Source organism: Pelodiscus sinensis, chromosome 4 (genome assembly GCF_049634645.1).
Source record: "Pelodiscus sinensis isolate JC-2024 chromosome 4, ASM4963464v1, whole genome shotgun sequence".
Lineage (NCBI taxonomy): Eukaryota > Metazoa > Chordata > Testudines > Trionychidae > Pelodiscus > Pelodiscus sinensis.
The window spans coordinates 39,278,790-39,296,421 of record NC_134714.1 but is presented as its reverse complement, the minus strand read 5'-3'; the positions used below and the strand labels follow the sequence as shown (position 1 = coordinate 39,296,421).

Here is a 17,632-nt window from a genome sequence, read left to right as displayed (position 1 = left end):
GTGTGAAACATGCTATAAACAGACAACTGCCAACTAAGACAAAATCAGTACAGCTTGGCTCAATCTCAGAAGGGAAAGCACTCAATGAATTGTATATGCTACCTATAGAACACGAGAGTAATTGGGTCTAATTTCAGAAGTAGTTGTGATATCGTGAGTAGAACAGATAAACAGAAGTACAGCCACCACATAGAAGACTACTAGCCAGTTAAGTCTGCTCTATTATGAATCCAGCTATTGGCTAGCAGGAAGCAAATTAGCAGGGTGGGTTTTTTGGCTAGCCATCCTTGTTTGGTTTCCAGGTTTCTCTATTTCAATTTAGGAAGCAGGAATTAAGAAGGAAGGTTATAAAAAACAAAGTTTATTCAGTCTAATTAAGAGATATACCTGTAGAACTTCCATTTCTTCTTCTCTCCTGAAAGTCCTCTCCAGTAGATCTGTAAGACAGAAACAAAATGTATTAAGACAATGAGAAATGATTTAACTTGTTATTAAGCTCACTGTATATGAACAATGATAGAAATGTAGCTGTGTTAGTTTGGTGTAGCTGAAACAAAAAACAGGACTATGTAGCACGTTAAAGACTAACAAGATGGTTTATTGGGTGATGAGCTTTCGTGGGCCAGAACCACTTCCTCAGATCAAATAGTGGAAGAAAATTGTCACAACCATATATATCAAAGGATACAATTTAAAAAATGAACACACATGAAAAGGACAAATCAAATTTCAGAACAGAAGGGGGATGGGGGAGGCAGGTAAATGTTTGTGAGCTTATGATATTAGAGGTGATAATTAGGAAGCTATCTTTGTAATGGGTAAGATAATTAGAGTCTTTATTCAAACTTAGGCGTAAAGTGTTGAATTTAAACATGAATGACAGTTCAGACAAAAAGGTACACTTACCTCTAAATTTTGCTTAACATGTATATCAGAAATGACCAAAATATATTTTCTGAATGCTGATTAAAAATAGGAAATGATCAAAGACATTCAATTACATGTCATTTGTTCACTCTAGAGTGAATATTTATGACCAAGTTACATCTTGAAGTAAAGGAGACTTAATAGAACTGCACTCTTAACCATAGTCACAAAAATTATCACCTTTCATCATGAAGGAGAGAAAAAAAATTACTCATGAAAAAGGTAAGCTCCATAAAAGATCAGTGTCTGACAGGAGAAAGTACTTACCAGATGAGATACATACTATGACACCCCCCTACTTTTTATATTCACATATATACTGACAATCAAAAATATACTTGACAGTTCATGTTGCTTGTACACTTGCCTATTTCAGCTCTACACAGGATTTGTTACAAGAGTTTCACTACTCTTGGTTTCACTCACATGCTTTGTGAAGTGAAGTCAAGATATAGTTTGTGACATTCAGAGTTAAGAGTTCTATCTGGGAAACCTTGGAGGGTGGGCTAACAAAGTCCCAAAGAAACACAGAAATGACTGCTTTGAACTTATTTTTCTTTCTAACCAGTGTAACTGACAAAAAAAACCCCACTTAGTTCAAACAGAAAGAGTATCCCAACAAAATCAGAGACAGTCTTTAAACCAAGATGTGCTCCAATATACTGAAGTGTGTTGGTATGAGAGAACATCAACTGTCACAAAAGCCTCATGGGAAAGCATGAGTGGAGTCTTAAGTTGCACAACTACTCCAGGATATCACTCAAGCAAGAACTGTCAGATGTCCAAAACACCTCTGCAGACTTAATGGGAGAGAGTCCATTTATGCAATGGTACATAGTTCAGTGGGCAACAAGGAACCAAAAGGATCTATAGTGAGAGCTATTTTAATTTTTCCTTTATGTAAAAAAGCTTTCCTTGATAATCTTATTTTTCTTACTGAGTCTACAGTATTTAGCATTACACATGGTACAAATTTCTCAATTTCCCCCTGTGCCACTCTTGCTCGATAGTTATAAGGAATCATATCCCAGGAGAGAATAGGTATAACAGTAATTGATCCTCGCTACATACTACTTTTACACTGAATGCAAAGGGGCATAGAAAAAAGCCTTTCTGGTGGCCATCAGTCACCTCAAACCATGATGACCCCTTGGAATGCTCTGCTGAAAAAGATTCAGAAGAAGGGACAGACCAATCAAAGAACATAAAATCACTGCATGAATCTGGGGGGACTCTCTTTAGGGGGCTGGATTACATGACACAAGGAGAGGCTGAGGGATTTGGGCTTATTTAGTTTACAGAAGAGTGAGAGGGGGATTTCATAGCAGCCTTTAACTACCTGAAGGGGAGGGGAATGTTCCAAGGAGGATGGAGAGAGGCTATTCTCAGTAGTGACAGATGACAAACAAGGAGCAATGGTGTCAAGCTGCAGTGGGGGAGGTCTACGTTGGATACTAGGAAAAACTATTTCATTAGAAGGGAGGTGTAGTACTGGAATGGGTTACCTAGGGAGGTGGTAGACTTTCCATTCCTAGAGGTTTTTAAGTCTTGGCTTGATAAAGCCTTGGCTGGAATGATTTTGTTGGGATTGGTCCTGCTTTGGGCAGGGGGTTAGACTCGATGACCACCTAAGGTCTCTTCTAACCCTATGACTAAGTGTCTCACTAGAGGGGAGAAATTTCTATGGGTGCTTCAGACTGTTCAAATAGAATTTCTGAGAGAAATGCCAGAAAAAAAAAGACAAGATTATCCTACCCCTGAAATTAAAGTCCTGAGACCAGTACCTGAGGTGACTTAAGTCATCTCTCCTTTGTTACAGATTGGAGCCCTGATAAAGTGACACAGACACAGCTGCTGTCCAAACCCCTTAAGCTGCAGAGCTGTGCAAAGACATGTGTGAGCCTCTCCTCTGGAACTGCACCAGGTACCACCCCAATCTCCTGCCCCTCCCGCCCACATCCCACACTCCTACCCCAGCCCAATTGTGCACCCTCCTTCCTGCCCAGACCCTTCCTCCTCCCACCCAAACTCCTCCTGTGCCTTCCCTCCCATCCAGACCCCCTGCTCCTGCACTCTCCCTCCTGCAAAGGCCCCCAACTCCTACCCCAATCCTGCACTCTACCTCCCTGAGCAGTTCATGCCACCCTACCCCAACCCCCTCCTGCATCCTATGTCCACTCAGACCCTGTACGCTCACTCCCAGTCTGCTCCCCAGTAACCCCCTCCTGCACACTGCACCCCTCATTGTTGGCTCCACCCCAGAGTCTAGGGGGCCCACAAAATCTAACTCCAGATCTCCAAAAGTTTAATATAGACCTGGGGGTAAGTCCTGACTTTTTTCCCCATTTCTCAGTTGGGGACCACATCTGTGAGGAGATTTTTATTATTTTTTCCCCTCATTAGGGGTCAGGTCAGTGGGGAGGGGGTGGTTGTTGTGGTGGTGGTGGTGGTTGGTGTGTGTGTATGTGTGTGTCCCCAAGACAAAAAAGGTTCCCCGCCCCTTTAGAAGAGAATGTAGGGCAGAACTCTGATCTCCGAGATATACTTCACTGATGTCACTGCCACCAGAAACACAACTTTCCAGGACAAGTAGGAAAGGAAGCAGGGTCCAAGTGGTTTGAAGAACACCCTGGGGAGCCTAGAGAGGACCAAGTTGAGGTCCCACCATGGAACAGGGACTTGAATCTGTGAATAGAGCTGCAAGAGGTCCCACAGTAATCTCACCATCATGTCATGGGAGAACACTATCTGCCTCTAGATCAGATTATGAAAAGGAGAGAGCATCAAGATGCATTCTACTGTAGGAATGAGCCAGACCTTGGTTCCTGAGCGATAGTAGTCAAGAATGGATTGCACTAGAGAACACATGGGAGAGATACCACAATCCGATGCCCAATGGAAAAACCTTGTCCACTTTGCTTGGTAAATCAGCCTTGTAGATGGCTTTCTGCTTCCTAGAAAGACCGGCTGGACCTCTGAGCAGGTACATTCCTTCATGCTCAGCCATGGAGCATCAATGCCAAAAGGCGCATAGATGTGAGTTTGGGAAGCTGAAACTGTTCATAGTTCTGAGACAACAAGTTTGGATGATTGCAAAGGTGCCAGGGAGACAATAGTGCTATATTCACGAGTGTACCAAACCAGTACTGGCAAGGCCACATAGGAGCAGTCATGATAACCTGAGCTTTGTCTCATTTTATCTGTACCAAGATCCCACTGATAAAAAGGATTGGCAAGAATGCATACAGCAGACCCTCAGACCACAACAGGAGAAAGGTATCAGAGAAAGAGATTTTGCTCAGTCCCTGCCATGAGCAATACCAGAGACACTCTCTGTTTTGCCTGGTGGTGAACAGGTACACTAGGAGAAACTGTCATCTCTGGAAGATTGTGCTGGCTACCTCTGGATGAACTGACCACTCATGGTAAGAAAAGAAGTCCTTGCTAAGGTGATCTGCTAGGGCATTGTCATCTCCTAGGAAGTGATCCAGCTCCACGTGGCTATTGTGGCTGATGCAGAAGATGGAGTGTTTCCTGCCACAGAACCAATGAGTACACCCCTCCTTTCCTGTTGATATAGAACATCAAGACCATGTGGTCCATGAGGGACTTATACCACCTGGAAGAAGGTGTGAAGCAGGAAGACCCTACAAGTCAGATGAGGTCAGATGAACCACTTGGTTCATTGGTGTTTATAAGCAACAATGTATCTTCATGGGGCCCACAACCATTGGGTTTGGAGATTTCTGAAGTCTGTGCCTAAGCCAAGATCTGAGGTGTCCAATATCAGTTCAAGAGAGGCAGCTGGGGTGTTGAATGGGAATCCTGCCATGTCTTTCTCTGAAAAATTCCACACTATAGGGAAGTAAGTACTGTTGGAGGGAATCATGACAATGTTGCCCAGATGATTCTGGGATTGGGAGTAAGCAGATGTCAGCCATTGCTGGAGTAGCCACATATGGAGATATGCCTATTTCACAGAACTGGAAGGGGTCTTGAGAGGCCATTGAGTCCAGTCTTCTGCCCTCACAGCAGGGCCAAGTACCATCCCTAACAGACTTGCCTCAAATCCCTAACTGGCTCTCTCAAGGATTGAACGAACAACGCTGGGTTTAGCAGCCAAACGCTCAAATCACTGAGCTATCCCTCCCCCAACTATGGAGTATGGCACAGAAGACTATGTATGGACATGCAACCATGTGTGTCAATGAGTGCAGAAGAACCCTAGATATAGTTAAGGGAAACTTGTATACCTCTGTGATGAGGCTTCCCAGGGTTTGGTATCCATGTGGGGAAGAAATGCCCTTGCACTGGTGGAGTTGAATTCTGCCCTGACAAACTCTGTCCTTTGAATTGACACTAGAATGAATTTTTTGTCATTGACTAGGAGCCCCAAGGACAGGCAGTTGTCTAGAAGGCCCACTATGTTGTATCAGCCCAGGGTCTTGAAGCTGCCTTTGATCAGCTGTCACTGAGATAGGGATGTAAGCGACTAGTCAATTAGTCCCTTAACTAGTCGCTTCCTCCTCCCCCTCCATCTTGCTTCCTCTATCAGAACCCCTTGCTGCATGGCTTACCTCCAGTGTGTCTATCAGAGTCAGCAAGGGGGGAGGGAGCAGGAGACAGTTCACACCAGCACCATCTCTGTGGGGGGCATAGGAGGCAGGGACCAGGCAAGAGCTGGGAATCATCCAGAAATTAACGTCACCAGCTGGTTCCCCAGTCCTTTTCGTAAAAAAGAATGGCAGCCTTAGCCTAAGTGCTAATTACCATGCCCTAAACTAGATAATAATCTGAAACGGTTACACTACACCTAATCCCTGAATTGCTGAACCTTGTGGAGTCTGCCCGTATATTTACTAAACTGAATCTCCAGGGAATTTCTAGTCTCACCCGTATCTGAATGGGGAACAAATAGAAGACTATATTTCAGACCCACTGCGGACTAAAGGCCATTCAGATTGACTAATGCCCTGGTAACATTCCAGAACTTCATTAATAATGTGCTACAAGGTATAAATGACCAGTGTATAGTGGTATACTAACATAATATATTGATCTTCTCAGATGGTCTAAACCAACATGCCTCTCACATCTGCACAGTCTTGGGAGAGATCACGATAACATGGTCTCTATGCTGCACTTGAGAAGCACGCATTCAGTCAGCTCCCCAAGTTCCTGGATTTCATCCTGTCCCAGAAGGAATCAAGATGGGTCTGTAGGAGAACCAGACGGCCTGTGATTGGGCAGGCCCCTAAAATGTGTGAATCATACAATTTTTTCAGGCTTTGCAAACTTTTATTGGAGATTCATTTCAATTTTCTCTAAACAAACCAAGTCTCTCACTGTCTTACTCCAGAAAAACACTCAGTTCTACTGGTTGCCCAAGCCCAGTCACACATTGAGCAGTTAATTTTTGTCTTTATTACTACCCTGATTTGGCACATCCAGACATGATGCAAATGTTCATTTGGAAACTGATACCTCTAGCACAGCAACTGGGACAGATCTTTCCTGGAGGCACAGATCCAAGCAAATACTACACTCCATCATCTACAACTCAAGGAAGCTTACCCCTGCTAAGTGAAACTATAAGATCTTGTAGAAACAATCATGGTAATTAAGACCACTTTCAAAGGGTGGCAATACTATTTGGAAGGGGCACAGCATCCAGTACAAGTATTTACTGATCAGGAGAACATGGAGTACCTGTGCAGGACCAAGGCCCTAAATCAGAGGTGGGCTTCAGGCAAGCTTTGCGGGCTGCATCCCCCCCTAAGCCTTAGGTTCCCCACCCCTGCCCTAAATGAACAACATCTTGAGTGGGTCCTATTCTTTTCCTAGTTCAACTTTAACCTAACTACTGCCCTGGAACTAGAAATGGCAAGGCTGAGGCCTCGTTCCAAAAAGTATGCCTCTGACCCACAAGCTCCCAGTCCAAAACCAACCTACATTCTCAAGTCCCATACATTTCCTCAAAACAATCTACTGCCTGGACCTGCTCATGCTCATCTGCTCTGACTCTGTGTTTGAAATTACATCCAACAAAGATGCTCATTATTGATCAAAAACTACACATCATCCAGGATGGGATCACATTAATAAAGGACTGCATCTATTTTTCACCAGGACTTGCAGGAGTGGAGTTTCTTTAGCTGTGACACAACTTCTCAGTGACAGGACACTTGAAGAAATATAAAATCTAACAATTAATATCCTGGTACTTCTGGTAGTCCCTTAAGTGCCCCACAATAAAGACATTTGCTACTTCTTGCCAGATGTGTGGCTCTGCTGGCATATTAAGATGCCATTCCAAAAACCCTGTGATCTCTTCCAAGATCTCAACTTCCAGAATCAGATCTGGCAGGACATTTCTTTAGACCCTGTGGGGGAACAACCAGGATCTAGTAGTTTAATGACCATTTTGACAGTTCTGGATCACTTTTCTAAAAATGGCCCAGTATATTTACTGGATGTTTCACTGCCTGTCGAGGAAGCTGCTTGGCTCTGGAAAAACAATGTGGTCAATCTTCTTGGCCTCCTGTATATCGTCACCTCTGACCAGGGGTCCAGTTTATTACCCTCTTCTGGCATGAAACCCTGTGTTTATTAGTGGTGCATTTGCACCTGTCCTCTGCCCACCTTCAGCCCAATTGCAACATGGAAAGATCAACCAAATTCTAGAGCAATACTTCCAATACTACAGCAACGATCACTGGAACAAATGGTCTTCCTAATTATCAGATGCTGAATTCTGGCATAATAATGTAGAGATATGAATCCACAGGCCACAGCTCCTTTTTTGGTCAACTACAGATACTATCCCCAGTTTCACCCATAACTACCACATCTCCCAAACCATTGGCCTCGGACCTAGTGGAATGCATCAATCACATTACAGAGGAGGCAAAGGACCGCCTTGAGAAGGGAAAAGAGGGCTACAAAAAGGAGGAAGACAAGCATAGGTAACAAGGTCCTATGTACTCCATAGAACAAAAGGTGCAGCTTTGTACAGATCACCCCCACATCCTCTCAGAAACTATAATACTGGTATCTTGGCCTGTATCAGATTTTGCAACAAATCAATCCAGTTGCCTTCAAGTTCCAGCTCTCTGGATCTCTTAGCCTACGTCTACACTACAGCACTATTTTGGAAAACTAAAGATTTCCAGAAATAGCTATTCCACGTCTTTTGAGAATGCCTGTTATTTCAAAATATAACGGGATTGCTATTCCGAAGTCCTTGTAAACCTCATTCCATGAGGAGTAAGGGACACTTCGGAATAGCTGTGTAGACAGCGCCAAATTTTGAAATAAGCTATTTTGAAATTGCATAGATTATTTCGAGTTATGGGTGCACCCTCACAGTCTATCCCAAATTCCACATCTAACTTCTAAAACCCCTAGTCTGAGAACACATCTGCCCACACAACCTAATCATAGAATAATAGAGCTGGAAGAGACCTCAGGAGGTCATCAAGTCCAGCCCCCTGCCCAAGGCAGGACCAATCGCAACTAGGCCAGGGCTTTGTCAAGCTGAGACTTAAAAACCTCTAGGGATGGAGATTTCACCACCTCCCTATGTATCCCATTCCAGTGCTTCACCACCCTCCTAGTGAAATAGTTTTTTGCTAACATCCAACCTAGACCTCTCTCACTGTTACCTGAGACCATTGCTCCTTGTTCTGCCATCCGTCACTACTGTGAACAGCCTTTCTCCATCCTCTTTGGAACCTACCTTCAGGAAGCTAAAGGCTGCTATCAAATCCCCCCTCACTCTTACCTTCTGCAGACTAAACAAACCTAAATCCTCCAGTCTCTCCTCATAGGTCCTGCGCTCCAGCCCCCTAATCATTTTGGTCACCTTCCGCTGGACCCTCTCCAATGCATCCACATCCTTACTATTGGGGGGAAGGGGGCAGAACTGGACGCAATACTCCAGATGTGGCCTCACCAGAGCCGAATAAAGGGGAATAATCACTTCTCTGGATCTGCTGGCAATGCTCCTCCTAATACATCCTAATATAACTTTAGTCTTCTTGGCTACAAGGGCACACTATTGACTTATATCCAGTTTCTCATCCACTGTAATCCCCAGGTCCTTTTCTGCTGAACTACTACTTAGCCATTCAGTCCCCAGCCTGTAACAATGCTTGGGATTCTTCTATCCCAAATGCAGGACTCTACACTTGTCCTTGTTGAACCTCATCAGATTTCTTTTGGCCCAATCCTCTAATCTGTCCAGGTCCTCTGGACCCTATCCCTCCCTCCAGCGTATCTACCTTTCCCCCTAGCTTAGTGTCATCTGTGAACTTGCTGAGGATACAATCCATCCTCTCGTCTAGGTCATTAATAAACGTATTGAACAAAACTGGTCGAAGAACAGACCCTTCGGGTACTCCACTAGAAACCGATTGCCAACCTGACATCGAGCCGTTGATTACTACCCATTGGGCCCGACAGTCTAGCCAGCTTTCTATGCATCTTATAGTCCAATCCATATTCCCTTAACTTGCTGGCAAGAATATTGTGGGAGAGACCGTATCAAAAGCTTTGCTAAAGTCAAGGTATATCACATCCACCGACTTTCCCATATCCACGGAGCCAGTTACCTACTCATAGAAGCTAATCACATTGGTCAGGCATGACTTGCCCTTTGTGACTCCATGTTGACTATTCCTGATCACTTTCCCCTCCTCCAAGTGCTTCAAAATGGATTCCTTGAGGATCCATGATTTTTCCAGGGAATGAGGTAAGGCTGACTAGTCTGTAGTTCCCTGGATTGTCCTTCCCTTTTTTAAAGATGGGCACTACATTTGCCTTTTTCCAATTATCCGGGATCTCTCCCGATCTCCATGAGTTTTCAAAGATAATGGCCAAAGGCTGCACAATGACATTTGCCAACTCCCTCAGGACCCTCGGATGCATTAAATGTATGTTTGGCTTTTCTAAATAGTTCCTAACTTGTTCTTTCCCCTCAAGGGCTGTCCACCTCATTCCCATACTGCATTGCCGAGTGCATTTGTCTGGAATTGACCTTGTCCCTGAAGAGAGAAGCAAAGAAAGCATTGAGTACTTCAACTTTTCCCATGTCATCTGTCACTAGGTTACCTCCCTCATCCAGTAAAGGCCTCACTGTCATGTTACTGGATGTTGAGGAGAGCAGCCAGATCACTGTTGCACCCATGAGGGGGTGTTGGCCCCAAATGTGGCACAAAGGGGGGCCATGTGAGGTGTCAAATAGAAGCCTCCTTTCTTTTAGCAATTTCTTCATCTGCTTTCTGCCTTCTTTCAGCAGCTTCCTTGGCTTGCTTCTGCTCCCCTTCAGCCATATCTCTGGCTAGTAACAACCATTCCAGTTCTAGTTCAGAGGCCCTCTTCCTAAAGGCAGTGCCTCTCCCCGAGCACAAATCCTTCAAAGAGCTTTTGCCCAGACTCTCATATAGTCTCTGGCTCATTGTAGCGGCTCTTTAACCAACCAAACTCTCAACACCAAAAATCAAATTTAGACAGCATGGGGTCCTGATCCCAAAGCTCAGTTGACCAAGATCTGTGGATCCTGCCAACTGCGCCACTGTGACAGACCGGGCCGCATCTGGGAACCACCGAGGGCGTCCGCTCGGGGAGAATTGCTCAAATTCGGGGCTCCTTACAGCCCCCAGACTGGTGACCTTTCCAAACAGGCAACAAACCAGTCCCACAGTATGCTTCAGCTGCCTGCCTGAAGCCTCACGAGCAAAACCCCGCCGACACGCCAGCAATATCCATTCCCCCGGTGGCCCCGAGCCTCATACACAGGTGGGGGTGGGGGGGAGTTCTTAGAACCCAATCCCACCTACCTCGAACAAGTTCTGTCCGGTTCCAAGAAACCAGCCACGGATCCCGGCCAATTTACTCTCTGGCTCTTACCCACAAATCATGCTGAGCCAATCCTTCAGAATCTATGATCTAAAGGTTTATTACTATAATAAAGAAAAGCATGACAGTACGGTTGTTAAAGGATAGTACATTACATGCATTGAATCTCCTAGTTCTCGATGCAGGCTCTAGCAGAGATGTTACAACTACTGGCTCAAAAGTCCTAGTTGCATATCCTAGGATCAGGATGGGTCCACAGTTCTTGCTGCATTGCTGCCTCTGCTGAGCTGAGTACCAAGATGGAGTCAGCCACATGGCCTCTTTATCCCTCCTTCCTGGTCTCTTCTTGGCTACAGCAGGTGCGTCCTTGACCTATGGAGGGCTATTGTTCCAGAGCTTTGCTCGTTAGCATGTCCATGGGCTGAGCTGCTTTGCCCATAGTTCAACCACATATAGAGAAACATTTGGTATCCACACAAAACACATGCTTATAACTTCACATACCGACATTATACAATCACATGAATAGCATATATGGAATCAGAAGAAAGTAGGCTTCTATTTGACACCTCACATGGCCCCCCTTTGTGCCACTTTTGGGGCCAACACCCCACCATGGGTGCAGCAGTAATCCGGCTGCTCCCCTCAAATCCAGTAACGTGACACTCACCCTCTCTGATGACCCTCTTATTGCTAACATGCCTGTAGAAACCTTTCTCGTTATCCTTCACATCTCTTGCTAGCTGCAATTCCAACTGCACTTTCGCCTTCCTGATGACTCCCCTGCATTCTCGAGCAATATATTTATACTCCTCCCTAGTCATCTGTCCAAGTTTCCACTTCTTGTAAGCTTCCTTTTTGTGTTTAAGCTCACTAAGGATGTCCCCAGTAAGCCATTCTGGTTGCCTACCATATTTGCTTTTCTTGCTGTGCATTGGGATGGTTTCTTCCTGTGCCTTTAATAAGGTTTCTTTAAAATACTGCCAGCTCTCCTGGACATCTTTTCCCTTCATGTAAGCAACCCAGGGAATACTGCCCATCAGTTCTTATAGGTAGTCGAAATCTGCTTTTCTGAAGTCCAGGGTGTGTATTTTGCTGCTCTCCTTTCTTCCTTTGGTCAGGATCCTGAAATCTACCATCTAATGATCACTGCTTCCCAGGTTGTCACCCACCTCTCCTTCCCCTACTAGTTCCTCCCTGTTTGTGAGCAGCAGGTCAAGCTGCATATGGCCCCTGGTCAGTCCCTTCAGCACTTATACCAAGAAATTATCCCCAACTTTCTCCAAAAACTTCCTGGATTGTCTGTACTGCTGTATTGGTCTCCCAACAGATGTCAGGGTGATTAAAGTCCCCCATAAGTGGCGAGGAGTCCTGTGGCACCTTATAGACTAACCCAAGTGTTGGAGGATGAGCTTTCGTGGGCAAAGACCCACTTCATCTGACGAAGTGGGTCTTTGCCCACGAAAGCTTATCTTCCAACACTTGGGTTAGTCTATAAGGTGCCACAGGACTCCTTGCCACCTTTGCAGATTCAGACGAACCCGGCTACCCCTCTGATACTTAAAGTTCCCCATGAGAACCAAGACCTGAGATCTGGAAGCTTCTCTCAGTTGTCCAAAGAAAGCCTCGTCTACCTTATCCACCTAATCCAGTGGTCTATAGCAGACACTAACCACAACATCATCCCAGTTGCTTCCACCTCTAAACTTAACAGGCTTTTCTTCTTCTAAATACTGGAGCTCCAAGCAATCATACTGTTCTCTTACATACAATGCAACTCCTTTTCTCCCCCGCCTGTTCTTCCTGAACAGTTTATACCCTTCCATGACAATGCTCCAGTCATGCGAGTCATCCCACCGAGTCTCCGTTATGTCAAATCATAGTTCTTCGACAGGGCAAGGGCATCTAATTCCTCCTGTTTGTTTCCCAGGCTTTTCACATTTATGTACAAACACCTTAGATAACCAGTTGATCTCCATCCGAATCAGGGATCCTCCTTTGTTGCTCGTTCATCCTCGTGATTCTTCCTGGTGTCCGACAGATCTGCATCTAGACTACCGCGCTCTGCCAGATCAGCTGATCGTCAGCACAGCGCGGCGGCCATGTTTATTTTAACGAAGCAGGGATTATTTAAATCCCCGCTTTTTTGACTATGCCGGATAGTCTATGCCGTCGACGGAGCCATGTAGTCTAGACATACCCCAGGTTTGCAAGTGTGCCTGCAAAGATTCTCTTTCCTCTCTTTGTTAGGTGGATCCCATCTCTTCCTAACAATCCTTCAACAAGAAGGATGGACAAGAATACCGCTTGCACTTCAAATTCCTTGATCCTTCTTCCCAGTGCTACATAATCTTCTGTGACCCGCTCAAGGTCATTCTTGGCCATATCATTCGTTCCTACGTGGAGAAGCAGGAAGGGGTAGCTATCCGAAGGTTTAATCACTTTTGGAAGACTCTCGGTCACATCGTGAATGCGAGCTCCTGGTAAGCAGCACACTTCTCGAGATTGTAGGTCTGGACAGCAGATGGGTGACTCAGTCCCTCTTCAGAGGGAGTCCCTGACCACCACCACCCATCTTCTTTTGGGGGTGTTGGTCATGGAACCCCTATCTCTAGGACTATGCATCTCATACCTTCTGGTAGATTGTGTTCCCTTCTGATTTCTTCTCTGAGAGGTCCCTGCCAAAGCGTTCTCCACCTCAGTGCTTGTGGAGAGAGCCTGATAGCAGTTGCTTACCTCTACAGGAATGGGGGATACCTGAGTTGGCCTTCTCCTGCTAGAGGTTATATGCTGCCAGTTTTCTTTCTTGTCCTATACTGCTCTGACTGGCTCTTCAGCCTGCTGTGCCTGCAGGATTAAACACTGCCTTCTATCAAGGAAGTCTTCATCCTCTCTGATAGAACGTAGGGTCGATACTTGGGCCTCAAGTCCTCTAATTTTTTCTTCCAAAATAGTGACCAGCTTGCACTCAGTGCAGATGAAATCTCTTCTTTCTTCTGGGAGGAAGACAAACATGGCACATGCTGTGCAGGTAACAGCAGACCTATCACCATCCATACCTGCCTTCCTTCTGAGAGATTCCTCAGTTGTTATTAAATGTCTCCTTGAAGGGAAGGAGTGTAGTGAAAAGAGTTTAAAGAATGGCGAGTGTATCTCACCCCCTTCCCACTCCCCTTCCTAACTCCCTCTCCAAACTCCCTGTTACCAGCCCCTGTTCGCAAGCTCTCTGGTCACTGACTCACTCCTTTATAAAGCCCTGGATGCCCATACAACCTAATCACTTGCCTCCCAGAACCTTATTGCAAGTACAGGATCAAGAGGAATATATTGCTTGCAAAATATTGATTCCAAGAACAAGAGGGTGAAATTATAATACTAATTGGCTAGGAGGGTTATGGCCTAGAGGAATGGACGTGGGAACTAGTTGAACATGTTCATGCTTATGCCCTGGTTTGGGATTTCCATAGGAGCCAGGAAAGGAGGAGAGGAGAAGAGAGGTCCTGACCCATGGGCTTCAAATCTACAACCTTAAGATTGAGGGAAGGGGCCATCCTGCAACCTTCCACTTGGCAGCCTGCTGACAACTATTTACCTAGGACACACTGGGTGTGTCTAGACTACATGCCTCCATTGATGGAGGCATGTAGATTAGACAGATAGGCAAAGGGAAATGAAGCCGTGATTTAAATAATCACAGCTTCATTTAAATTTACATGGCTGCCACGCTGAGCCGAGAAACAGCTGATCAGCTGTTTGTCGGCTCCGCGCGCTAGTCTGGACACACCGCGCCGACCTGAAAGCCTTTTATCGACATCCCCCTTATGCCTCATAGGATGAGGTTTACAGGGGATGTTGATAAAAGGCTTTCATTTCGACAGGGGAGCGTCCAGACTAGCGCCCAGAGCCGACAAACAGCTGATCAGCTGTTTGTCGGCTCAGCACAGCAGCCATGTAAATTTAAATGAATCCGCGATTATTTTAATCGCGGCTTCATTTCCCTTTTTCGAATACACAAATCTACACGCCTCCATCGACGGAGGCATGTAGTTTAGACATACCCACTAAGTCCAGCCCCAATTGAGGCACCACCCTGAGGTCCTAATTGGCAGAGCCCCAAAGTAGTTGATTGGTCTGCTAGCCCATACTTAAGCCAGCAACAGTAATTTGTCAAACAACTGGACCCTATTCTGCTTTGGACTGTGTGGCTTGTGGTTCCTGGCCTCTAGTTTATCCTCTGCCTCTGACCCTTTAGTATCATGATTCAGTTTGACTTGGCTCCTGTGTCCTGCTTCTAATCTCAAGTTTTTCTCCTGCTTATCTCCTTATATACTGACGCAGCTGACTCTTGACTCCTGTCAGCTGAAGAACTGGAATGAGTTGCCTAGGGAAGTGGTGGAAACTCCATCCCTAAAGGTGTTTAATTCCTGGCTTGACAAAGCCCTAGCTGGGATGATTTAGTTGGGATTGGTCCTACTTTGGGTAAGGGGCTGGACTTGATAACCTCCTGAGGTCTCTTCCAGCCCTAGGATTCTATGTTGGGTTCTGACCACTAGATCCATCTGCCTATGATCCAACTGTAACACTCATGAACTGTAAAAACTACATTTGTTCATTGCTTTTCAAGGAGAGTTTGCATTAGTGGAAAGCCATTATGAGGGCATCTTCAGACAAGGGTTGCTTCTCCCACCATTATAAAATTAACGTTCAGAAAAGGATCCACATTGGGCATAAGGATGCTAAAATGCAATTATCTGGCTAATTTGTATCAACTATATGGTTTAACATTTCAATAAGCGCCTCTGCAGAGCCACAGTGGGGGTAGCTTCAGGAGCTGACTTGAGCTGGAACTGAGCAATCCTGGCTCATGCTGTCTCCTAAGCCACCCACACTGCAGTTCTGCATTTTAAATGTAGTAAGAGCTGCTGCTCATGCTGAATCCAGCAGCCCCAGTTCACAGTGGCCAGGGCTGGCAGTGGCTGGGGCTGCTGCCTGAGCAGCCCCTGCCTGCAGCTAGCCCTGGCTAACGTGAACAGGGGCTGCTCCAGCACCAGCCCCTGATCATAGAAACCAGGACTGGCTGCCACAAACAGGGGATGCTTGGCAGCAATAGCCCCTGTCCATGGGGAATGGCTAGTTCCCTGCTGGAATCCCTGCAGACAGGGTTTGTACATTTCAAAAGCAGAAGCACCCGCAGTGGGAACCGGTGTGAATGGGAACTAAAGCAGTCCCCGCTCGTGCCGTTTCCCGCTGTACCTCTGCCTCTCCTGCTCCCCACAGAGATAGTGCTGGGGGAAACTGGCTTTACCGGTTGCCTCCAGCACTGGCTCCTGCTCCTCCCACTTGCTGCCTCTCTCTGATAGAGGCAGCAAGTGAGGGGGGAGGGAGAAGCGACTAGTCGAGTTGACTACCCGATAAGTATTTGCTTATCGGATAGTTGACTAGTTGCTTACATCTCTAATTGGTAAGAGTTAAAAGAATGGGCAACTAATTTGATATTTAAAAATAAAACATTTGTTAACACATTTTCTTTTTCTCTTTTATTGGTCTAATAAAAAGCAAACATTATAATGAACCCCTGCATAAGCCCAAACTATTCTAATGACACAAGTTTCAGCTGGTTTTTTAAATTAATGCATAAACCAGAATGAATAGCAAATTCAGGATACCATGTGGAAAAATAAGAGATAATATTTTATTTATATTTTAACATTTGTTAAAAAAAGTATGTTGGACCTAAGCCCAATATATTGCCTTCAAACAGAGCTTAACTAATGTAACTAACTATATAATCAAAGCTTATGTCTCAGTCTGTTGCCATCCACTGGTGCACAACTGTGTATGCTAGATGTATCTCAGTGACTTAGATTTCCCTGATTGGAAGTCACAGCAAAAACTCTACAGGTTAAAATTTAAAACAATATTCTAGAAAAATTGGATATCCTTTGTGGCTTGTTTCTGACACTGGAACAACTGGCAGTCTGCAGAGAAATTCCATCCTATCCAATACATGAGGTTTTTATACCCTATCATATATCCTGTATGTGAAAAACAACTGCACAATTATTTAGAGTGATTGCTTTTCCTTTTCTTGAGTTTTTATTTTCAATGAAATCACTGTTGATGAACAGTGTCAGAATGATGTCCTTTCCAGGTAAAACAGCAGCATTCCAGGTTTATATTCACTAGATATTCCATTAATATTCCAACATATATGAGCATAGAGTAGTGTGAAACTGTACCCAAAGCATGGCAATACAAATTTTGTAAGTATTAATTTTAAGCATTTATCTCAGAAAATAGCAATTTAAAAATTGATAGCACTTTAAGATCGTATTTAGGAATCCCTGCCTGTTCTCTTTATTCAATGATGGTGTCCAATATGGAGTTTGATTCTTGGTATTTATTATTATTTCTTCTTGAGAGCTACCCCTGCCTCTGCCTCAGATTATATGACTTTGGCCTCTTAACTTTCCTGGTCTTGATATAACTATAATAAAGACAATGGAGTTACATTACAGATTGAATTGGTTCTGTATCTCAGCTTTTCCATGTGTAAAATGGAAAGTACTTAATTACCTACTTCATAAGGGGTAATCAGATTTAATTATTGTTCATACAGCGCTTTGAACATATTTATGTAGTATATGTGAGCTGTGTATCTGTTTTATGTATTATTTATATATAACAATTCTGTGATTTCAGTGCTAAAAAAAAAAAAGTGAAGGACTCTTGGTACTAGCTAGAATCAGTCAATGTGAGCAGCTGCTCTGTAAGCTTTCCCCAGGACTCATCAACACAGGGAACCACAGTCTTCTTACACATCATGCTATTACAAACCAGAAATTCT

The 17,632-nt window shown here is 44.7% G+C and overlaps 1 protein-coding gene across 11 annotated transcripts in view; it reads right to left on the bottom strand.

The window, feature by feature from the left end:
• Positions 1-17,632, bottom strand: part of CEP128 (centrosomal protein 128) — a 404,033-nt gene that overhangs the window by 94,652 nt on the left and 291,749 nt on the right. For all 11 annotated transcript variants that reach the window (XM_075926766.1, XM_014569969.3, XM_025181170.2 and 8 more), the window contains one exon: positions 388-437. In XM_075926766.1, the coding sequence (XP_075782881.1) occupies positions 388-437 (50 nt within the window). The remainder of the gene's footprint in view (positions 1-387; positions 438-17,632) is intronic.